General features: G+C 45.8%; 1 protein-coding gene across 1 annotated transcript; it reads left to right on the top strand.

Annotated features, from left to right (window-relative positions):
* The first annotated feature begins 985 nt into the window (after positions 1-985).
* On the top strand, positions 986-8,806 carry CD33 (CD33 molecule). Its single transcript, XM_036296181.1, has 7 exons — positions 986-1,090; positions 1,156-1,548; positions 1,757-2,035; positions 2,264-2,311; positions 3,559-3,655; positions 3,906-3,984; positions 8,127-8,806. Exons 1-7 carry the CDS (start codon positions 1,060-1,062, stop codon positions 8,301-8,303), a joined length of 1,104 nt encoding a protein of 367 aa, XP_036152074.1. The 5' UTR covers positions 986-1,059; the 3' UTR covers positions 8,304-8,806.
* Positions 8,807-24,945: the final 16,139 nt, after the last annotated feature.

The raw sequence follows: 24,945 nt of genomic DNA, 5'->3' as shown, positions 1-24,945 counted from the left end.
CAAATATAAGGGAAATGTTTGAGCTCATTGTTCATCCACAACTTTGCAGCATTTTTCCATAACAGGAAATGCGCATCTGCATGATGAGGAACTGAGACAGTCTCTCCCATTCACACACTCTGAGTGACGGGAATCATAAAGAAGAGTTCCCTGCCCTGGCATCAGGGAACATGTGGTCTTCCTTTGTGTTACATGAAGATGCAACACAGTTTTCACTTCAGAGATGCCATCATTGCAACACTGTGAATCAGAGAAGATGTAAAATAGGAACCCGCACTTGTGTTTTTACGAAAGACCCAGAGTGCTACCAGGACACATGGTAGACTGAAGAGTGACTGCAGATCTGAAGCCAGCCCAACAACACTGTGTTTGGGAGGAAGTGATGTCACTGGGTGGAGACCATCTCAGGGACATAGACCAGGTCCATGGTTCTGTTCTTGTCTTGTCTTCAGTCAACAAACATGTAGATGTTCACTGAGTGTTTCGTGAATGAATAAATGAATGAATGAATGAGTGAATGAATGAATGAATGAATGAGTGAATGCTGCCTTCACTTCACTTGGGACCCCCTTCTTTCCTTCTGCCCTAAATTCTCACATGGACATTACAGAATCCTACGCCTTGTAGGTCCGACCACAGCTTCTAGAAGAGGCTGGCACCTCCAGTCAATGCAGAGGTGAACCAGCTCTCTGATGTAGACACCAGAGCTCAGAAAAGCCCCCAATGGGAGGACCTTAGGAGACTCCCGTGTCCCCTCCCCAGAGGTCCTCAGAAGTCCTGGTTCTGCTCTGGAGCTGCAAGGAAGACCCTAGATTGGACAGGACATGGAGTCAGCTTTCTGTCTGTCCTTCTCTGGCAGGGTGTCCATGGTCTCTGGGCTGTGGGGTGTCTGCCTGCTCTGTGCAGAGAGGGGAAGTGCTTTGGCTCTGAGGTTCCTCTTTTGTGAACGGCTGAGATCTCGTGCTCCTCCCCAGCTTCCGTGCTCTCATCACGGTCCCCACTCCTACTGTCTTCATTCTTTTTTCACCCACAAGAGCCCAGAAACCCTCCAAGTCAGAGATGCTGTGGCTGCTGCCCCTGCTGTGGGCAGGTGAGCACCTGAAGGGAGAGGGGAGAGTGGGGCAGGGGCTATGGCTGACCCTCCTTTTCTTCCAGGGTCCTTGGCTCAGGATGGAAAATCCTACACGCTGACAGTGCAGACACCCGTGATGGTGCAGGAGGGCCTGTGCGTGTTTGTGCCCTGCACCTTCACCCCTCCAAGGTACTACTGGATTAATTCTCCCCCTGTATATGGCTACTGGTTCCCAGAAGGAGCTAATAAAGACACGGATGCTGCTGTGGTTACAAACAACCCCGATCGTAACGTGAAGGAGGAGACCCAGGGCCGATTCCACCTCCTCGGGGATCCCAGAACCAACAACTGCTCCCTGGACATCAAAGATGCCAGGAGGACAGATAACGGATTGTATTTTTTTCGGGTGGAACCGACAAGTTACCCAAAGGATAAATATTCTTATATACAGCACAAGCTCTCCGTGCAAGTGATGGGTAAGGAATGGGCTCCAGGAGAGGCCTCAGGAGAAGTTCATAATAGCCCCCAGGCAGGGCTGGGATGGGACACCATCCTGGGAGGAGGGTTGGGGTGCAGTGTGCTGGGCTCAGAGGGAGGAGCTGGACTAAAACCCAAGCTGATGCTTCTCTCAGGGCTGCACCTGGGACACACCCTCCTGATCCCCTATCTCGCCCTCCTCACCAGCCCTCAACCACACACCTGACATCCTCAACCCGGGGCCCCTGGAGAGCGGCCGCCCCAGGAACCTGACCTGCTCTGTGCCCTGGGCCTGTGAGCGGGGCACGCCCCCCATCTTCTCCTGGACGTCAGCTGCCCACAGCTCCCTGGGCCCCAGGACCCGCCTCTCCTCCGTGCTCACCCTCACCCCACGGCCCCAGGACCACGGCACCAACCTCACCTGTCAGGTGCATTTTCCTGCCGCTGGTGTGTCTGTGGAGACAACCATCCAGCTCAACGTCACCTGTGAGTGCTGGGTCGGAACAGCAGGTCCCTGAGGGTGTGCAGAGCAGGAGGGCCAGGCTGGTGTGGTCAGTGCTTTTGTCCTGGTGGCCTGGCTGTGTAGGGGACTTGCTGGAGAAAGCCCTGCCCCTCTTGCATTTCTGTGGTCTCTGTGGGTGGAGGGGGAATGCCTGAATGATCCTTACTCCATCTCAGTCCACTGAAGAAGGAATTCCTCTCTTCCTGTCCTAGGTGCCCCACAGAACCCTTCACCAGGTGGTTGCCTAGGAGACAGTGCAGGTGGGAAGGAGCCTTCTGTCATGCGGCATTGACTGACGTGGGTCTCTGTCTGGGTGATTCAGATCTGGACTTCAGAGTTCAGCAGGGGGGTGTGGGTGCAGTTAAACATGAGCACCCCTATCTAACCTCTTCCCCAGTACCCTCCAACCACTGTCTGGCCAGAGTGACCACAACCTTCTCCCTGCCCATCCTAACAGATGCTCTTTATCTTCCTCCAGTTACAAATGCCTTGGGACATTTTAGAGTAGACTTTAGTTTTAAGAGCAGTTATAAACTCACAACAATATTGAGCAGGAGACAGAAGGCAGAGAGATTTCCCCTAAACCTGTCGCACCCTCCCTCACATGCACATCCCCCACCAGAGGGGACATTTGTACAATCAATGAACCAACACTGACACATCATTGTCAACTAAAACTCATAATTATCGTTTACTCTTGGTGTTGTACACTCGATGGGCTTGGACATTGTATCATGACACGTGTACAACATTATAATGTCATGTAGAGCAGTTTCACTTCTCTGAAGATCTCTATTTTTTGCCTGCCCACCCCTTGGCCCTCACCTTGACCTGTCTCTAGAGCCCTATCCTCCTCCTGCCCTATTCCCATTGGTGATGGCATCTGGTCCCCACCCCGACTGCTCAGTGACCCTGTTAGGACTCTCTCAGCAGTTCCATCAGACTGTAACAGGTGATGCTCAGAGACACATCCCTGACCCCAGGGCTCCTGGGAGGCATGGCCAGACGAGACTAGGAAAGCTGTCTGGGTCTCGCCTGAAGGTCTGAGAACCTCCTGGATTTCACCTTCTTCTGGAGGCACAAAAGACCACCTTTGAACCTGAGCTACAGGGCCAGTGGAGGCCAGGAGAGAAGATTCTGACACCTTCCCAGGAAGGAAAGAGAGAGGTCTTTCGGCAACCCACAGCACTCTGTGTGTGTCTCTCTGGAGTGCCCATGGGACACTGAGGCTCAAGATCCTACTACAGCCAGCTCTGGAGTCTGTGGCAGGGACACCCTAGATGGAGAAGATCCCAGGTCCTAGGAAAGATGAGGTTTGCTGCACAGGAGTGTGGGGACTGGATAGAAGATGTCACGTAGACCGTGTTTTTCACCCCATGGTTCTGGAGGACCTAGTTGCTCAGCCCTGGATGGGAGGAGAGGGGCACTCATATGTTCATGCTTGAGAAGAGGGGATACATGCCTGCTCATCAAGCTTGGAGTTCACCCATGTCTCTCTTGTCTGCAGGGGAACCAAGGACGAGGGCAGATGTGGTTGGGGCGGCCGTCGGGGGAGCCGGTGTCACTGCACTGCTGGCTGGCTGTCTCTGCCTCATCTATTTTGTGTGAGATGGGACAGGTGTGGGCCAGAGGTGGAATATAGGGATCTGGAGGGGTTGTGAGGGCCCAGAGCAAGGGTAAGGGGTGCGGTGGTGGTGATAATCCAGCCCATAGCCACTGAGCCAGGCTTGAATCAGGAGGTGTGGGGGAAAACCTTGTTCATAAGTCTTGTTATGAAGGCTCCTGGTCTTGCCCCACCCTTGACCTTCCCTAGTCACTCCAGCCTCAAAGAGTGACCCTGGTGTCTCCCAACAGAGTGAAGACCCGCAGGAAGAAAGCAAGGACAGCAACTGGCATGGACAACATCCACACTGCCATGGGGCCAGCTTCCCTGGTGAGTAACATGGACATCCTGGCCTGCAACCCTGCCCCCACTTCCTGGGTGGCCCACATTTGTATTCCATTCAGTGTGTCCAGAAATGAGCTCTTCACCTTCCCACTCTTTTGGAAGATGTAGGTTTTCTTATTATTCAGGTATGTCAGGCCAACAGATCAGGAGACAACTTGTTGATTTGTTCCTCACAGTTCCCAAGAGGAGGGCAAAAGGTCACACCACAGGGCCACACAGGGCAGCATCAGGGTCGGTCAGGAGGCAGAAGGAGTGAAGGGGAAAATGTGGGCAGGAACCTTGATGGTGGTTCCATGGGGAAGGTGAGATGAGGCAGGGAAAGCAGGCTTGGGATTATCTAGTTTGAATAATTTCAACAGGCTCTGGGGTGTAGGAGCTGTCTCTCATTGTCTGGTCCCTGGTCCTGGTGTGATCAGGGCAGGAAGAGCTTGGTCAGAAGTGTAAGAGTTCCATAAAGGAGATGGTTGGAGGCATGGAGTTTGGATTGGACTGGTTGGTTTGCAATATGAAAGTCACACTTACAGGCAAGTCCTTTCCTATCTCTAGCAATTAGCTAGTCCTGGCGGGGTTATCAAAGCCCCAGATATCAGGACATAAAATGCACATGATTAATACACCCCTAAAATACACTTCTGCTGGGCTCTCCATCTCACCAATGGTATTCTTGTCCCTGAAACCCAACCAGAAACCCGGCCCTGTCCTGCCCAATCCTCCACCAGCTCTTTCTGCACTAATACACTGCAAAGCATGTCTACTGAAGCCCTCCTGCCTCTCCTCCCCAGCACTGCCACATCACACCCAAGTCTGAAATGCACTGGTTCTCCACACTGCCGAGCACCCAGACAACTTGATCCGGCATTTGAGGCAGGAAAAACCAGTCACTTCCCATGCTTTGTGCCTCCCACACTCGCCTGCTCATTTGCCTCCAACAAAGTAAACTTTTTGCATCTCAGAATCATCGCTTGGCTGTCCCCTCCTCTTCACATGCCTGCCTCAACCCACCCTGCTCCTGCTCATCCTCCAACTTCTGACTCTCATCGAACTCTAACTTATGTGGGTACCACTGTGAGGTTTTTGAGCAGACGATCAGACATCACCCATGCATTTATCTTTTCCTTCGGCCAGTATCTCCCACTTGTCAATATCTGTATTTTTACAAATCATTACGTTACAAATGTAAAATGTCCCTTCCGAGCTTGCAGATGGCCACCTTCTTGCTCTCTCATGGCCTTTTCTCTGTGCCCATGCATTCCTGGTCTCTCTTCTTTTTATAAAGACTTGAGTCATGTTGTGTCCAACACTAATGACCCCATTTAAAAAATTAAGTACCTCTTTAAAGGCCCTATCACCAAATATAGTCACATTGGGAGTTAAAGCTTCAACATATGAATTTGGGAGACACAGTTCAGTCCATAAAACAGACTTAATCAGGGCATCAGTGATGAATCTGGTGTGAAGCAGTTGGGGTCTGGATACATTTTGCAGGTGGGGTCAACAGGATTTGCCAATAGAATGATAGGGTACACTTGGGTGTGAGCTCACTGCCTTTACCTCATAGGTGTCATAGATATCAAGGAGGACTCCATAGATATCATAGATGTCCAGTGATGTCATAGAGGTCCATCTATAGTCATAGGTGCTCTTAAATACTTATAGATGTCCATAGATGTCAAAGATAACTCTATGGATAGTATAGATGCCCAGAAATGTCATAGATTTTCAAGGATGGTCAGAGATGTCCATTCATTGTCCTGGATATATTCATAGATGTCATAGATGCCCAACGATGTCATAGGGGTCCATAGATAGCCATAGATGTTCACAAATGTCCATATATACCAAGGATGACTCTAATGTGGTTGCCCTGAGCAACTTAAAGGATTGAAGTACCAATTCTTGAAATTGCCAACTCTGCAGGAAGAGTATGTTTTTGAGAGGCGATCAAACTTTGTTTTGGTTATGGTAAGTTTGAGGCACTTCTGAGATGTTTATGTGAAGAGGACAAGTAGATGGCCAGAGTCTGGAGTTCAGGAGAGCGGTCTAGGTGGGAGGCATGGAGATCTGGGTGTCTTCCACATCAAGGTCTGATATTGGATGAAGCCACAAAGAAGAGAAGGGGTCTGCGAACAGAGCCCTGGGGCCCTCCAGCACTTAGAGTCAGGGAGACGTGGTAGAAAGAGCAAAAAGACCACTGAAGAAAAATAATTGACCAAGAGAGTGTAGGGAGGGGTCCTGGTGGCCAAATAGGGATGGAACTTCAAGGGGGCGAGAGTGCTCACGTTTTTTCAAATGCTAATAAGTCTGGTAAAATAGGATCTGAGAAATGACCGTTTAAATCAGTGGTTCCCAACCTTTTTTCGGCCATGCCCCACCTAAGCATCTCTAAAATCCTTTTGCCCCCCTCATGACATATAATTCTTATTATTCAAAAAGTGAGCGGGGGTTTGGGAAAGAGAGAAGGGGAGAGAAAGAGAGAGAGAGAGAAACAGAAACATCGATGTGCGAAAGACACATTGATTGATTGCCTCCCATAGGTGCCGGACTGGGGCCAGGAATCAAACCTGCAACCCAGGTACCTGCCCTTGACCAGGAATTCAACCCATGACCCTTCAGTGCATGGGCTGGCACTCTAACCACTGAGAACACCAGCCAGGGTGTAATGAGGCAACTCTTGTGGATTCCTGGATGGGGGCTGGTCACAAGAAAGACTGAGCTATAATTAGAAGCTTAGACGTTTAAGCTCCATCCTCCATTCTCCAGAGAGAGGAGAGGGGCTGGAAATGGAATTAATTATTGATCATGTCTACATGATGAAACCTGCATAAAAATGCTGAGTATAGGGCTGAGGGAGATTTCAAGTTGGTGCACGTGGCGACAACATAGAAGCTCCTTGCCCTTCCCTCATACCTGGGCCCTTGCATCTCTTCATCGGATGCTCATCTGTATCCTTTATCACATCCTTCTATAACAAGCTGCTCTATGGCTAGTTTCCCTGAATTCTGTGAGTCACACTAGAGAATTAATTGAACTTGAGGAGGGAATCGTGGGGACCTCTGATTTATACCCAGTTGGACAGAAGCACAGGTGGCAACCTGGACTTGTGATTGGCATCTGAAGTGGCAGTGGGGGTGGGGGATCTTGTGGGACTGAGCCTTTAACCTGTCGGATTTGACAATAACTTCAAGTAGATGGTGTCAGAACTGAGTCCAGTTGTAGGATGTCCAGCTGGTGTCAGAGAATTGCTTGGTGTAAGAGTAAAGGAGATCCCTGACTGGGTGGCTCATTTGGTTAGAGAGTCATCTCATATACCAAAAGGTTGCAGGTTAGATGCCTGGTTGGGGCACATACGGGAGGCAACTGATCCATGTTTCTCTCTCACATCGATGTTTCTCTCTCCCTTCCTCTCTTTCTCTAAATCAATAAAAATATATCCTTGGGGGAGGATTTTTTTTAAAAAGGGAATAAAGGAGAGACACACAGGAGTAGAAGTTCTTTCTCATAAACATCCAGTGTTTGGCACATAGGAGAGCTCTGAGAGACCAGGGGTTGAGTTCATGACCAGTAGATGTGTGCTCTTGAGAAGTACCTAACTTCTCTGAGACTTACTGTCTTTCTTTGTAAAATAATAGTATTTCCCACAAAGGTCTGTGTGAGTGGTCACTAGAATTGGAAAGCAACCAGTAAGAGCTATCTTTGTTGGATAAGTGATTAAATGGGACCTTGAGAAATATTCAATAAAAGAAAGAATGATCTGACCAATATTTCTCAGTGGTTAGAGTGTCAGCCCATGCACAGAAGGGTTGTGGATTCAATTTCTGGTCAAGGGCACTTACCTGGGTTAGAGGTTCCAGCCCCACCCCATTCGGGGTGCATGCAGGAGGCACCCAATAGATGTGTCCCTCTCACATCAATGTTTCTCTCTCTCTCTCTCTCTCCCTCCACCCCTCTCTAAAAATCAATGGAAAAATATATCCTCAGGTGAGGATTAACAAAAAATAAAATTTAAAAATTTATTTTAAAGAGATGGGAGAATGAACAAAGATCCTATTATAATCAAATTCGTTGCAGGAACTCCTCCCGCTACCTCCACCCTGCTCTGACCTTGATGTTCTTTGCTCTCCACACAGGGTCACCAGAAGACGCCGGAATTAGACAGCCCAGCAGCTGACTCCACTAGCTCTGCAGGGGCTGCCCCGACCTTGAGGGTGGAGCCAGAGGTGTATTATGCCTCCATCCGCTTTCAGGGGAAGAATCGTACTCAGACAAGCACCGAACCGGAATACTCAGATGTCAGGACCCAATGAGAGGCAGAAATGTCCATATCCCTCTGGGAGGAAGGGGGACCTACCAGCTGACTTTTGGAGAGGTCACATCCCCACAGGCAGTGGGTTTATAAACTACTGTATATGCCTTTCCTGGTATGTTGGAACTATCTTAGGCATTGCATTCAGAGAGACCTGGGAGCAAGTTCATGCTCTTTCCATCGATTAAGAAGAATATGACATCACCTGAGCCACCTTACTCCTCCGGAATTTGATTTCCTGATTTGTGATCAGGCGTAAGAAGTTCTACATCGCAGGGTTGCTATGAGCATTAAATTAAAGTACGCATGGAACCTGGCTGGCAGCTCAGTTGGCTAGAGTGTTGTCCTGTTACGCCAAGGCTGTGAGCCTCAGTCAGAGCACACACAACAATCAACCAATGGCGCCGGCTGGTGTGGCTCCGTTGGTTGAGTGCATCCCATGCACTGAAAGGTTGCTGGTTTGATTCCATGCCCAGGTTTCCGGCTCGATTCCCAGTAGGGGCCGTGCAGGAGACAGCTGATCAATGCCCTGCTCTCGCATCCATGTTTCTCTTTCTCTCTCCCTCTCCATTCCTCTGTCTTTCAAAAAAAAATCAATGAAAATATTTTTTAAAAAAGAACCAACCAATGAATGCATAAGTGGAACAACAAATCGATGTCTCTCTCTCTCTCTCTCTCTCTCTCTCTCTCTCTCTCTCTCTCTCTCAAATCAATCAATAAAAAAAAATTTTTTTTAAATACATATGGTGCCTGGCTGGTGTGGTTCAGTGGTTGAGTGTTGACCTATGAACCAGGAGGTCATGGTTCAATTCCTGGTCAGGGCATATGACTGGGTTGTGGGCTCAATTCTCTCTCATCATTGATGTTTCTCTCTTTCCCTCTTCCTTCCTTTCTGAAATCAATTTAAAAAGATATTTTTTCTTTTTTTTTTAAAGAATTCTTTATTGTTGAAAGTCTTACATATGTCCTCTTTATTCCCCCATTGACCCCCTCCAACCCACCCCCACTCACCACCCCCATGCAAGACCTTTAGCACCCTATTGTCTGTGTCCATATGTCATGCATATATGCATACAAGTTCTTTGGTTGATTACCTCCCACCCACCCACCCTCCCCTGCTTTCCTTCGGAGATCCGCCTGCACTCTGTTCCATGCTTCCGTGTCTCTGGATCCACTCCGTTCATCAGTTTATTTTGTTATGTAGATTCCACCTATGAGTGCGATCATGTGATACTTGTCTTTCTCTGACTGACTTATTTCACTTAGCATGACATTCTCCGGGTCCCTCTAGGCTGTCTCAATGGGTAAGAGATTCTTCTTTTAAAAAGATGTTTTTAAAAAGTACATATGGGAAAAACCCAGCAAAAGTCCTGGTATGCTGTGAGAGTTTGATGCACGTCTTCTCCGTCCCCGGGATGGTGTCAGTGGCGTCACTCAGAGGCTGGATATAATCTGTCCTTTCGTGGACACTGTATTGCAACATGTCAGCCTCACTCTCTATGCAGATTCCTTCTGTGGATCCCTTCCCATCACCTCCCTCCACTCCTGAATCTTTCCTGTCCATCCTGCCTACTTGCTATGGGCAAAATCACTTACTAACACTTACAGAATTTCCTAAAACTTGGAGTCAAAACACTGCTCTATCTCCTCAGCCCAAAAGACCCATTGACAAGCCTCTCAATTTGACATTCTAGATCACGAATCAGGGGAAAAACTTTGTAAGGGGACAGAGAGCAAATATGTTAGGCTTTGCAAGCTGTGTGGTTTTTGTTGCAACTAGGCATCTCTGTTTGCAGTGCAAACACAGCCACAGGCAATCTGAAAATAAATTAATGTGGCTGTGTCTCAACAAAATTTTATTTACAAAAGTAGGCAGCCCCCCTGGCTATAGTTTTCTGACCTCTGCTCTAAGTTATTCTTTTTTTAAAAATCCTCATCAGGGATATGTTTATTTGATTTTGAGAGAGAGAAAGAGAGAGCGAGAAAGAGGTGAAAGAGAAATATCAATTGGTCGCCTCCTGTATATACCCTTATTGGGGATGGAACCCACAGCCTAGGTATGTGCCCTGACCAGGAATCAAACTTGTCACCTTTTAGTGTACAGGACAATGCTCCAACCAACTGAGCCACCCAGCCAGGGCTGTTCTAAGCTATTCTTAATCTCATGCAGTCCACTTTTCCATCACCATAGCCTAAGTCATCAACCACTCAAGCCATTCTCTAAGAACCCTTGTTCTGGTGTGTTCCTCACTGTCTTTGAGCATCCATAGCCCTCCTTCAAAATGGTTTCAAAAATATGTGTCTGTGTTGAAAAGATGAAGGAAAAGCATCCTCAACTGAAATAGTTAAGATAGTAGATTTTATGGGCTTGTTGTTTTTTTTAACCACACTGAAGAAAAGTAATATAAAGTAGTTACCAAGGGCTTCAGATTGGGGGAGCTGGTGGGCAGTTAATGTTGAACGGGTACAGAACTTCCAACGTGATGTCTTCTTTAACTGCTTTGCTTCCACTGCCCTATGGAAGATTCTGGAACTCCTTCTTCTGGGACCCCACGGACTCCATTCATCTCTCCACCAAGCTTTAATCCCAGGTACTAGAGACCACCTAAACTGTCTTAATGAAGGCAGTAGAGGACAGTGGTTGAAATTTTAAAGTGAACAATCCAGTGGCATTTAGTACAGCCCTAGTCAATGTGGTTCAGTTGGTTGGAGCATCATCCTGTACACCAAAAAGTTGCAGGTTCAATTCCTGGCATGGCACATATCTAGGTTGCATTTTGATCCCGTCAGGGCAAGTATAGGAGGCAACTGGTCAATTTCTCTCTCTCTCTCTCTCTCTCTCTCTCTCTCTCTCTCTCTCTCTCTCTCCCCCTCCCTCCCTCCCCCTCTTTAAAATCAATAAGCATGTCATCGAGTGAGGCTTTTTTTAAAATTTAAGCCTCCACCTAAAGGTGGAAACAACCAAAATGTCCATCAATACATGAATGAATAAACAAAATGTGGACCATCCACACATGGAATCTTATTCAGCCATAACAATAGGTAGTACACAGATACATGCTTCAACATAGATGAACCCAAAGACATGCTACATGAAAGACACCGTACACAAAAGTTCACATGTTGTATGATTCTATTAACACAAAACATCCAAAATAGATAAACCCATAGGGACAGAATGTAGATTCAGGGCTGCTAGGGGCTTCTGGGAAGATGAAATGGCGAGTGACTGTTGAATGGGGACAGGGTTTTTGGCAGGTGATGGAAAATGTTTTGCGAGGAGGCTGAGGTGGTGGTTACACAACATTGTGCCACTGAATTGTTCACTTTAAAATGGTTCATTTTGTTATGCAATTTTCCCTCAATTAAAAACAAGCATTTAAGCTCTTAAAGTCATCCCACCAGGATTCAAACACCTGCTTCACCACCGAGCCTCTTGCTCCTCCCACCGGCTCATCTGTTAAATGGGGGCAAGAACCGTCCTTAGCTCATGTGCTTGTTCTGAGGATTCCATGATTTAATTCGCACAGGCATGGGCAGGGCCGGAGGCACGTTGAGCCTGCAGTAACGGTCAGCCATGGGCAGCTGGTCAAGTACACTCAGATAAACGCTGCCAAGGGGATCGTTTGACTCCCTAGATGACCTCTCGGTTTCCATATGTAAATAAGTGGTGAGAGGCTTTCTACTTGCAGCCTGACCAAGTGGGTGTTCCTGTTACGGGAAAGGCTGCTGATGAGCAAGTTAGCAAATAAGTATCAGGCCTATTTTAGGTCAGTAGTATTTACGGCCAGGGTTTTGTTTCACTTCCCCTCCCACACTGCCCCTTCTCATGAGTCACCAAGCCCAGGATCTGTCCCCTCTTCTCCATCCCCTGACTGGGTCCTCACCTGATCCTTCACTTCAGGACCATTGAAACAGCCTCATGCCTACCCCCCTCCCCCCAGCCCCTGGGCTTCGTTTCACCCCATGCAGCCCATCACCAGCACCAGTCGCAAAGAGAGCTTTCTAATACTCAGCTCCAACTCTGCCCGTCTCCCAGATAAACATCCTTCCACACCTGCCGCGTTCGAGGTCTCAACTCCAGTGGGAGTTGTTCAAGAATCTTCACAACCTCACTGTCATCTACCTTGCTCCTTTCTCTCAGCCACCAACCATCACACACTTCAGCCACATCCTTGACACCACCTGAAGACCCCCTGCTCCTTCTTTTTGTAAAAAAAAATATATATATATTTATTGTCTGACTGATGTGGCTCAGTGGCTGAGCATCCACCCGTGAACCAAGAGGTCACTGGTCTGATTCCCAATCAGGGCACGTGCCCGGGGTTTGGGGCACGATCACCGGGAGGGGGCGTGCAGGAGGCAGCCGATCAATGTTTCTCTCTCATTGATGTTTCTATCTCTCTATCCTTCTCCGTTCCTTTCTCTCTAAAGTCAATTTTTAAAAATTTATTTATGGATTTCTAGGGAGAGAGAGAAAAACACATTGATTTGTTTTTCCACTTTTTAAAAAAATATATTTTATTGATTTTTTTACAGAGAGGAAGGGAGAGAGATAGAGAGATACATCGATGAGAGAGAAACATCCGTCAGCTGCCTCCTGCACACCCCCTACTGGGGATGTGCCCACAACCAAGGTACATGCCCTTGACCGGAATCGAACCTAGGAACCTTCAGTCCGCAGGCCGATGCTCTAGCTACCGAGCCAAACCAGTTAGGACTGTTGTTCGACTTATTGACGCATTCATTGGTTGCTCCTTGTATGTGCCCTGACCAGGGCCTGTCCCAGGTGTATCAGGATGGTGCTCTAACCACCTGAGGTACCTGGCTAGGGATCCTGACCCTTCTTGCCTCTCCATGCTTCATTCACATGGTTCCATCTCCCAGTCATAGTGTCCCCTTTCTCCATCTTTGCAGCATATGCTTATCTTTTGAAATGCAGCTCAAATATCACCTCCTCAGGCAAACTGCATTCCCTGCCTTAACAACACTTCCACTCCTGGCCATTCCCACAGGTTGGATTAGGGCCATGGTTTAGTCAACCTCAGTGCCATTGATATTTGGGCATTTGTAGCTGGGTGATTTTTTTGTTGTGTGGGGGATGGGCTTCCCTGTGCATTGTAGGATGTTAAGGAGCATCCCTGGCCTCCACACATGAGATGCCAGGAGCTTCCCCTGCCCTGTTTTGACAACTAAAAGTATCTCCAAACATTGTCAAATGTCCGCGGGTGGCAAAAAACCCCCAGTTTGAGAACCACTGGGTTAGACTCTAACCGTTAGAGCCTCCCTCCTCTGCCTTCACAGAGATATGTCAGCAGAATGACAAACTTTCTCTAGTTTTTCTTTTCAAGGTCACCACAGAAACCTTCGCTCCTGGCTAGTTTCGAAACAAAAGTGCATTTCAGCTCCTTTTTAAATGCATTCATGAAGGGAGCATTGAGAAACCCCTACATCTTCCCCTCATTTTTTTGTTCTCCAAAATTTTACTGCATGTGATTATATGCCAGAAACATTCAAGTGCATGGTGTAGGGCTTGGGTAAGGCACAGAAATATGTAAACTGTTAAAACACAATATGGGCCTGGCTGGTATTGCTCAGTGGTTGAACGTTGGCCTATGGACCCAAGAGGTCCCAGATTCAATTCCCAGTCAGGGCATATGCCCGGTATTGGTGTAAGCATAGATAATCAGTTATTGGAATGCAAACAGTAATTAAATATAGATCCACACAGATAGAGACTTGATTTATGAATAAGGTGATCCTGCAATTGAGGGAGAAAATAATTGTCTTTTTAATAAGACATTATATATCTATTCATAAAGAATTAAACTGGACCCACACTTCAAATTACACCCACACATTCACTTGGTTTGTATCATAGACTTAAACATGAATGGTACAACAATAAAGCTTCCAGAAAACAAAGAGGATATTTTACCACCTTAGGGGAGTCTAAGAATTCTTAAACGAAACACAAGTATCACTACCATAAAAAAAATTTAAGTCTGAGCTAGACAATTCCTCCAAATCAGACCAATAAAAAAATTTAAATGATAAATTGAATTTCACTTAAATAAAGAACTTCTTTTAATCATAAACACCATTAAGAGAGTGAAAGACCGACAAAAATTTAAAGAAGATATTTGTTTTAAAAAATATGACAAAGAAATCCAGGCTATATAAATAACTTCTTCAAAAGTTTTTTTTAAAGCCAGCCATCAACTATATTTTATTTTAACAGGAAGAGAGTCTACATGGGCACTTCACCAAAAGAAGTATTTCCAAATGATTAATAACAATATGAAAATTTGCATCAGGGAAATGCAAATTAAAACCACAGTAAAATACCACTATACAAACACCAGAATTGCTAAAATTAAAAATTGGCTGCCAAGCAGGCATGACTCAGTGGTTGAGTTTTGACCTATGAGCCAGGAGATTCAATTCCCAGTCAGGGCACATGCCTGGTTGTGGCCTGGATCCCCAGTAGGGGGCCTGCAGGAGGCAGCCCATCAGTGATTGTCTCTTATCATTAATGTTTCTATCTCTCTCTCCCTCTCCCTTCCTCTTTGAAAATCAATTGTATATATATATATATGTATATATATATATATATATATATATATATATATATGCACATATATATATATGATATGTGTATATTAATTGGCTAATCACGTGTTAGCAAGGATGTGAACCACCTGGTACTCTCCTACATTCCTGAGCATTATCTTATAGAATAAAAGCCTAATATGCAAATAGACCAGCAGAATGACCACTTGCTATGATGGTCACTGACCACCAGGGGGCAGACACTCAACGCAGGAACTGCCCCCAGCCCACAGGTCCCAGGCCAGCCAAGGTGGGTGCCAGTGGGCATCCCCCAATTGCCCCGCCGGTCGCCCCGCAGATCAGCCCTGACCGCTGGCCAGGCCTAGGGACCCTACCCGTGCACAGATTTCATACACTGGGCCTCTAGTTGAGTTATAAGAATTCAACGCTATACGAGTTCACCATTTAGGTGGACGTGTACACTGGTTCATCCACTTTGAAAAATTCTTTGGCAATATCAGACAATGCTAAACATACACCTAACATGAAACTCTGAGCCCTTGCCTCCAAAGGCCGGTTCATGAATAAATAAATACTTATTGATGAATATGAATCCACCCTCAGTGTTCCAGGTGGGGAGGAAACAGCAGTGAAAAACAAACAAAACACCTCTGTCCACTATCAGCTTACATTCTAGTGGGGTAGTCAGGCCATGAGTAAAAATATAACTTAGCAACAAGTGTTTTTGCACAATGCTTAATGGGTAAGAATGTGTTTCATGAGTACAGTGTAAAAAAAATAAAGCAGAGTTAACGAAGAGCCATGAAGCGATCATAGTGGGAGAGGAACATGGCTCTCATTAACAGGGTCAAGAAAGGCCTCTCAGGGAAGCAAACTGACGCCCAAATTCCCGTGGCACAGCCCACAAATACGGATTTGCACTAGCCCTCCCCATCTCCCACCTCACACCGCCTCCCCCCCCACCACACACACACACACACACACTCACACACTCACACAAAGCGGGGGAGGGACATTCACTATCAGCTCCTGATTGGCTCTGGTCGCTGTCATCAGCTCTAACAGGCGTGTACTCGTGAATGCAAATCTTCATCTGCCTCGTTGATTGGCTGCAAGATGGACGCTCCCCGTGCAAGGCATGCCGGGAGGACCTCCTGATGCCAGTTGTTGGGGAAGCCTGCGTAATGGCCCTCAGAAGTCTCTCTCGGGGTCCTCCAGCATGCCTTGCGCGGGTAGCGGCCACCGGCAGCCAATCTGCAGCTGCGCGTGCTAATAACTCCCAAGCCACAGACGTGCGTCCATGAATGCAAATCTTCACCTGCCTCGTTGATTGGCTGCAGGGTAATAGAGCACGCAGCCTCTGATTGGCTGCAGAGGAACAGCACGTGCAGCCACTGATTGGCTGCCGGGTGGACGCTCCCCGCCCAAGGCATGCTGGGAGGACCCAGAGAGAGACTTCCGAGCGCCATTACGCAGGCTTCCGCGACAACTGGCCTCACGAGGCTGTGCCCGGCCTGTTGGCTTTTTCTGACCATCGTTGAATGTGGGACGTGCGTTGGGACTGACCAAACCAGACTCCCCTGAAAGCGGGACTTGTCTGTCAGTCGGGCAGGCCGTCCGTCCGTCAGCGTGAGTGTGGGCAGCCAGGCAGCTCTCGGGCCTCAGAGGCCCCCCTCGAGCCTCCCGGTTGGACCAAGAGCAGTTCTGGGTCAGTCCGGCGGGGAGGCTCCCAGAGAGCCGGCTAGTCAGTCGCCCAGGAGCCTTTCTCTGTATCGCCAGCTCCGGCCACCCAGCCGGCCACCGGGCCCAGCTGAGGGGCCGCCAAGCAGTCGGTCGGTTAGTGATCAAGTTAGTGCTTTATTGCGTCAACAGTTCCAGCGGTTCTCAACCTGTGGGCCGCGACCCCTTTGGCGGTCGAACGACCCTTTCACAGGGGTCGCCTAAGACCATCCTGCATATCAGATATTTACATTATGATTCATAACAGTAGCAACATTACAGTTGTGAAGTAGCAACGAAAATAGTTTTATGGTTGGGTCACCACATGAGGAACTGTATTTAAAGGGCCAGAAGGTTGAGAACCATGGATAGCCTGCCCTGTTCATGGGTTAATTAGACTTGCTTTATTTATTTTTAAATATGTTTTTGTTGATTTCAGAGAGTTAGGGAGAGAGAGAGAGAGAGATAGAAACAAACATCAATGATGAGAGAAAAATCATTGACCCACAGTGAGAGAAGTGACTTACCTAGAATCTCCCAGATGTGGGAGGCAAAGATGAGGCCTTCTGACTTCTGGTTCACTTCCAGGAAGAATCTAGAACCCTATCCTGAGTATACTGTGTGTCTTAACAGGTCATAGCTAAAAACGTCTTTAACTCACATTGCTGTGTGGTTTATAGCTCTTTCCCTACATATTTTACCAGTCCTGTGAGGGCTAACTGATTTATTCCCATATTTTATTCATGAGGATTTGGATTCAGAGAAGAGAATGGACTTGACCATGCTGGCACAGCAGTTTTTAAGGAAAAATTGTGTCATGGAAAGGACACTGCCTTTGGAGTCAGGGGTTGAGTCTGAAATCTGTCAACCTAATGGCTGCAAATGTTTGGGTCAGTCATGTACTTCGGGGTCTGTGCTCTCTTCTGTGAAATCATAATAATGAAGTCTATCTCATAGGGTTATTGAGAGGTTTCAGTGACATAAAATTTCCAAGTCTCTAGAGTTGTAAATGACAACGATATTTTCTCATTAGATGTTAACTGCAAAGTGGCTACCAGTTGTAGCAGCTGCTATTATAATTGATTCATAATAGCCAAAGAGTAGTAACAATCCAACTGTCTGTCAGTTGATGAATGGATCAGCAAAATATGGTCTATCTACCCATACATGAAATATGTTTCAACCATAACAATAGAAGCACTGACACAATGTGAATGAACCTTGAAAACATTATGCTAAGTGAAAGAAGCCAGACACAAAAGACCACATACAGTATCATTTTATTTGTATAAAAAAAACCCCCAAATAGGCAAATACATAGATACATAAAAATAGATTAATGGTTGCCTAACAGAAGGGGGCGGGGATGAGGGTTAGGAGAGAGTAAGAGTGAATGTTCGCCCCAGCTGGTTCGGCTCAGCGGACTGTGCATTGGCCTGTGGACTGAAGGGTCCGGAATTCGATTCTGGTCAAGGGCATATACCTTGGTTGCAGGCTTGATGCCCAGCCCTGGTTGGGGCACATCAGGGAGGCAACCAATTGATCTCTTTCTCACACACACATTGATGTTTCTCTTTCTGTGTCTCTTCCCCTCCCTCTCACTCTCTCTAAAAATCAGCGGAAAATATCCTGGGGTGAGGATTAACAAAAACAAACAAAAAAAAAGAGTGAATGTTCATGGATACCAGGTTTTTAGGGGATGGTGAGTACATTCATTATGACTTCTGTGTGAAACATGGATCATGTAGAGGGCAAGAGTGGAAGCCTAGAGACCATTTGGGAGGCTGCTTCAGGCAGCTGGATAAAGGTGACGATGGCTTGGCTCAGAGTGGAGATTTATGATTACTTGTATTTGGAGTTAAACTGAGATTAGTTGGTGAATTAGAGAGAGGTGAGGGAAAGAGAAGAATCGAAGATGACTTAAGTTTAGGCAGTTATTGTGTCTGTCTCCCCCACCAAACGTTGAGCCCTGTGAGAAAATCACTGTGACGCAGTCACTGACTCTTCAGCACCCAACATAGTACGTATCCAATGAATATCGCTGATGAAAGAAGTTTTGAACTGAGAGTTGTTTTACCTACAGTTTTATAATCGATTTTAAAAATTGAGATGTAATTGACATACCATAACACTCACCCTTTTTAAGTGCACGATTAGGGAGTTTTCAGGACATTCACAAAGATGCACAACCATCACTATTGTCTAATTCCAGAACATGTTTTCTCTTAAGCATGATGAACTCCTCAAGCTTTACAATTGCTGTGCCCTCTGCCTGCCATTTCCCTCCCCCAGTTTGCCATGGTTTTACTCCCTCTATGTTTTGCTGAAATGTCACTCCCTCAAAGAGGCCTTTTCTGACCCACCCTACCTACACTGTTACCCCATCCCATAACATCCCATAGCTTTCCTGTTATCCTGTGTCATTTTTCTTCATAGTGCTTACAGCTACCAAATTGTCTTCATTGTCAATCTGTTTATTGTCTACCTTCCATATTAGAATGAGGACAAAGAAGAATCATTCTTGTTTACTGCCACCTGTCATATAGGAGGAGCTCAAAAATGTTGTTTGACTGAAGGAATGAAAGAAAGAGCACCATCACAAAGGAATGTGCTTTTTTTAAAAAAAAAAAAAAATTTATTGGGGTGACATTGGTTTGCAAACCATCCAGGTTTCAAGTGTACAACTCAGTAAAACATCATCTGCACACTGCATCATGCACCCATCGCCCCAAGTAAAGTCTCTTTCTGTCCCCATTCCCCCCTTTGCCCACCTCAACCTACTCCCCACCCCCCTTTCCTTCTGGCTACCATCAACTGTTGTCTGTGTCTATGTGTTAATCCCTTCACTTTCTTTCATCCAGTCCCCCAACTCCCCTTGTCTCCGACAGCTGTCAGTCTGTTCTGTATCCATACCTCTGTTTCTATTTTGTTCGTCAATTTATTTTGTTCATTAGATTCCACATATGAGTGAGAGCGTGTGGTTTTTGTCTTTCTCTGACTGGCTCATTTCACTTAGCATAATGCTCTCCAGGTCCATCCATGCTGTCACAAAAGGTAAAAGTTCTTTATTTTTATGGCCTAGTAGTGTTCCAGGTATCAACGTACCACAGGGTTGGCACAGCCACTGTGGAAAACAGTGTGGAGTTACCTCAAAACATTAAAAATGGAACTAACTGCCTTTTGACCCAGTGATCCCACTTCAGGGAATATAGCCTATGAAACCCACAACACTAATTCAAAAGATATGCAACCCTATGTTCATTGCAGCATTATTTACAATAGCCAAGATCTGGAAACAGCCCAAAGTGCCCATCAGTGGATGAGTGGATAAAAAAGAAATGTGCCTCTTGAGAGAGACTCTTTAGAGGGAACAAACCACTCTTTGAAGTAGAGAGCCTCTCTGCAGAGTGGCGGGAGCTGAGATCAGAGAGGAAGAGGGAAAGGGCCACATTGTGCGGAACTTTGGCTTTTACACTGACGCTATGAGAGCACAGGGAGTTTTGAACAGAGAAGGGGAGGGCATTTTTAGGGTTGATGGAATCCCTGTGACTGCTATGTGGGGAGACTGCAGGGGACTCCGGTCAAGCAGCAAGGCCATGAGCAGGTTATTTATTGCAGCAATTGGGCCAGAGTGGCGGCAATGGAGGTGATTAGAAGTGGGGAGGTTTTGAGAGCAGCGAAAACAGGATTTCCTGACAGACCGGCCGGCTGTGGGACATGGGAGAAAAAAGACTAGTCAAAACGAGGCCTCCAACGTTTTGGCCCTTCATTTCTTCCTGGACATCATTTTATTTTATTCGCTTTAGAGGTATGTTTCTGAAATTTTAGGTGATTGCTTTTTTTTCTGAGATGAGTGTGTTTAAACTTTTAATACCAACTTCTACTTTTACTGGATTGCCTAATGGCCAGAGGATTGGGTAGATTATAAAATTTCTACTCTCTTGAAATCTGGGTTGGAGAAAGAACTTGAGTTTTAAATCCATCATCACCTATTCTTGCTCAGTGACCCCAGGAAAATCACTTATTTCTCTGCGCTTCAGCTTCCTCCTCTATGAAAAGAAAATTACAAGACTTAATATCACGGGGTCTGAGGAAACAGACAAAGACCTCCCAAATGAGAACAAACAGGCCATTCATTCAGAGCTTGCTATGGCAAGAGGGTCAGCCCCCATCACTTGCGTTTGACAAAGACTCAGGCAGGCAGGGCAGTGGGGAATCCTTACAGTGAAGAGGGAAAAAAGGAGAAGGAATTTCAGATAGTGCTTGACTGGAGACTGTACTCATGGGGAAGCGGGAGGTTAGCTAATTACAAGTGGGGCACCTCATGTGATGGATGGGGGAACGTATTTGACTTTGGTTGGTTCTGACCTGGAAGCAGGTAAAAAATAGGGAACCTGATACTCACTGACCAAGTTCTGGCTGTTATGAGCCAGTTGCTCTCTGGTTTGGCTTCTTGGACTGGTTGCTGCAAAGTTGGATCAGAGTCATGTAAGTCATATAGCTGAGGCTTGAAGGTCATACTGGGTCTGACCGTTGTCTCTCTGTATATTCTCTCTCTCAGGTTCTTGGGAGGAGTGTGAAATGGACAGGCATACAGTAAACCACAAATGAATATTAATTTAATTTAAAATATTTTTATTACGACCTAATTATGTAATCCTTTGTTTTATTTTACTAATTCATCTTTATGAAAATAATTTGTTCACTCATAACATATAAAGGCAAACTAATCTGTCAAACAGTACCAAGTGTATAGAACAAAAACTGAAAATCCTCCTTCATCTTTTCCATAATCTCTGCTCTCTACTTAGGTAAGTACTGGTGTCAGTTTATTATGATTTTTCTGTATCTTTGTTATATTCATTTTGTTTGTGCATATTTATGAATGTAGTATATATGAATATATAAATATGTATGAGTACATATGAATTAGTATATATGAATATATAAATATGTATAAGTACATATACCTATGTATAATACATATATATGAAGCTTTCACATAAATGACCACTGATTATATTTTCATTAAATATTATGAAATATTTCAGACATACGGAAAGGTGTAAAAACGGTGCAACAGGAGCATGTACCTGCCACCCCAAATACATCTCCCACTCAAACCTAGAGTGAACTGCTACCTTGATTTTGCCATTTATCATTCTGTGTAGCAAGGACTTTAACCTAAGCCTGAAGAGAGGTCTGGCCTTTGCCCTTGGCTCCTGGGAGGTCATTCTAAATCCTTAGAATGTCATGCCTGATAGGAGTATCTGTTTGCCTGTGGGCCTTGCATCCCACTGAATAGTCTAAAAATGTGATTAAGGCCAGGGGCTGGCCACACCAGATGGTTTCACAATGTGATTTAAAGTGGTGTCTTTGGATCACCTGCCATCAGCTCAACTTCAAAAGGAGCTGGAGACTAGGATCAGCCATGGGGGCCGTCAGCCACGCCCACAAGATGAAGGGCTAATAAAAACTCTGGACGTGAGGCTTGGGTGAGCTTCTCTGGTTGTCCTTCTCTGTGCACATCGTCACACATCATTCCCTGGATATTTGAGTGATACTCTCCATGACTCCATAGGGAGAGGACAGCTGGAAGCTTTCAGGTTGGAGCTTTCCTGGACTCCGCCCTCTGTTTTTTTAAATCCTCACCCGAGGATATTTTTCCATTGATTTTTAGACAAGGAAAGACAGAGAGAAATATCGATGCAATATCTATTGGTTGCCTCCAGGACCTGGGCTAGGGAGGAGCCTGCAACCAAGGTACATGCCCTTGACTGGAATCGAAACCGGGACCCTTCAGTCCACAGGTCAACGCTGTATCCACTGAGCCAAACCAGCTAGGGCTCCCTTAACAGGTTTTAATCCATATCCTTTGGTTGTAATAAACAGCGACCACGAGTATAACAGCTTTTGGTGAATTCTGTGGGTACTTTTAGTGAATTATTGAACCTAAGCATAGCCTTGGAGGCTCTAAAGCTTGAAGTCAGTATCAGAAATGAGGGTGGTTGTAGAGACCCCCTGGAATCTGCAGCTGGGGTCTGAAGTGAAGGCATCTTGTTGGGCTGTTCCCTAACTTCGTAGTTGGCATCAGAAGTGAGATTCTGGAGAACAAACCTGGCTCACTGAAACATGGTTTGGGAAGAGGAAGGATGTGAGGTCAGGGGATATTGAACTTTTGATTCCTGAATGGTCCCAGGTCACCCACAGGTATGAGAATACAACTGTTCTGCAATTAGTAACAGGAGGTGAAAGTTACCAAAATTTCTATAAAATTATGGATCCAATCCCCAAGAAGCATGAGGAAATGCAGAATAACAAGAAAGGAGCTAAATACACAATCCCTTGGTTAATTTTATACATGATAACTAAAAGGAAAGGAAAGGATTGGGGTGGATCCTGAAACTGGGCCAGTCCCAGGTTCTGTCCAGTTTGAGCTACAGCTGCTGGCCTACTATAGGAAAATGTTATGTTGAAACAACAGATAGCAAAGGAAATTAGAGCAATTCACAAGAGAATGAAAAAAGATGAAGGGGTGTCAACAATAAAAATAAAGTTTTAAAAAAAAGAACTTCCTTACTAAGTTTTAAAATGTCAACAGGAAGAAAATTTGTATAAATAGTTATTAAGAAATGGGATGGCCCTAACCGGTTTGGCTCAGTGGATAGAGCGTCGGCCTGCGGCCTGAAGGGTCCCAGGTTCGATTCCGGTCAAGGGCATGTACCGAGGTTGTGGGCATATCCCCAGTAGGGGGTGTGCAGGAGGCAGCTGATCGATGTTTCTCTCTCATCGATGTTTCTAACTCTCTATCCCTCTCCCCTCCTCTCTGTAAAAAATCATTAAAATATATTTTTTTAAAAATAAAAAGAAATGGGATGAATGAAGGGAATATTGATGAAGTCAAAACAAAGGTCTCAATGCAGCCCTCTCAGAGTTTGGGTAGGCCAGCAGAAACGCCAGCATCAAGGCCCCTAGTCCAGTCTGCGCTATTTACCCTCATTTGGAGGGAATGTAAAAAACCAAACTTAAGAAGTGATGTGACAATGTGAAAAAAATCACATTTTTCCCTCTCTAAAAATCATGGTAGTCTCATGTAATCCAAAATACAGATTGATAAGAGGGCCTGGGTTCCTTGGCCCACCCCGCTCTGGGGTCTCAAAGCTATATGCACATTAGTGGTAAAGTGGTCATGAGAAGAGATATTCCTGGGACTCCTTAAGGTGGGAGCCCCATGATTCTAAAATCTGTTGGTGAGTCCCAGTGGGAGTTAGTAGATTGGGATGACATGGGAATGCAGGCATTGGTGGGATTAGGGTGAGAGATTTAACAGATATTATGTGAAGTGAATTTGAATGTAAATGGATACTGTGTCTAACTGGGACACATTTCCTGACCTAGCACTATAAAACAGGACATGATAAATGAGAACCAATAAGATTTCCCAAGGCCACACAGGTTGTAATTTGAAAAGTATAGGATATCTGACTGGAAAAAAAAATACATGTGAGAAGCTCAGTGTTTGGTTGGCTTATTTGGATGCTGGGAGACACATAGTCTATACCTGTTAATATTACTAGCCTCTCTTTATAAAACTAACAGGAAGAAATCATGGAGTCCTTTCTTGTGGCAAAAGCCAGTGAGCACCACTCAGTGGCAACCACTGAGATTTTGGGCCAGAAAATTTCCGTTACAGAGACAACTAGGTGGCTATTGGGCTTTAATTGAAACTGCCCCTATGCCCGAAGGACATAAAAGAATACTGAAACCTGAAATACCCATGACTTCTTGGGTAATGTTGCACAAATCCGCTAATAAGGAAGGCCATGCCCAGAGGAGTTCCGTAACAAAATGAAAATGGTTTATAGAGGAACATTCTAGCAAGGGAGTGTGAGGAGGTAGTCACCGTATTCAGGAGCAGGTGGCCTTTTTGCCCTTAGGACCGACTCTGGAACCACCTGAGGGTCAGCCAGATCCTCTTGCCACTTGGGTGGTACCAATGAATAGCTCTCAACTGACTAAAAGCTATGGCAATTCCAAGATGAATGACTTCCTTTGAGTGGGAAATATTAAGGATGCTGTGCTGTAAATATTTAATAGCCAGATTTCCAAAGGGCAGGGGAAGCCCTGAATTACAGTATTGCCCATTTCCACTGTGTAAATACTCTCCCCATAGTCCATTTCTAGCTACCAACCATGATGTAGAGTTAGGAAGAGATACATTATGTACTATTTCCATCCTAAAGATATAATACATCTGCGCAACCTCAAGAACACGGAAAAACGGTAAAATGTATTCGAAAAATTAGAAGTAATTGGTTTTGAGTAATTATTACCTTTGTTCTTAATATAAT

Source organism: Myotis myotis, unplaced genomic scaffold (genome assembly GCF_014108235.1).
Source record: "Myotis myotis isolate mMyoMyo1 unplaced genomic scaffold, mMyoMyo1.p scaffold_m19_p_28, whole genome shotgun sequence".
In the NCBI taxonomy this organism is placed as follows: domain Eukaryota; kingdom Metazoa; phylum Chordata; class Mammalia; order Chiroptera; family Vespertilionidae; genus Myotis; species Myotis myotis.
Note: the sequence above shows the minus strand (reverse complement) of the source record. Positions and strands in the feature narration are given on the sequence as shown.

Coding starts and splice junctions, on each gene's coding strand:
- CD33 (XM_036296181.1), top strand. CDS start 1,060: ATGCTGTGGCTGCTGCCCCTGCTGTGGGCAG. Junction 1,549..1,756: donor GCTCTCCGTGCAAGTGATGG/GTAAGGAATGGG, acceptor CCTCCTCACCAG/CCCTCAACCACACACCTGAC. Junction 3,985..8,126: donor CCATGGGGCCAGCTTCCCTG/GTGAGTAACATG, acceptor CTCTCCACACAG/GGTCACCAGAAGACGCCGGA.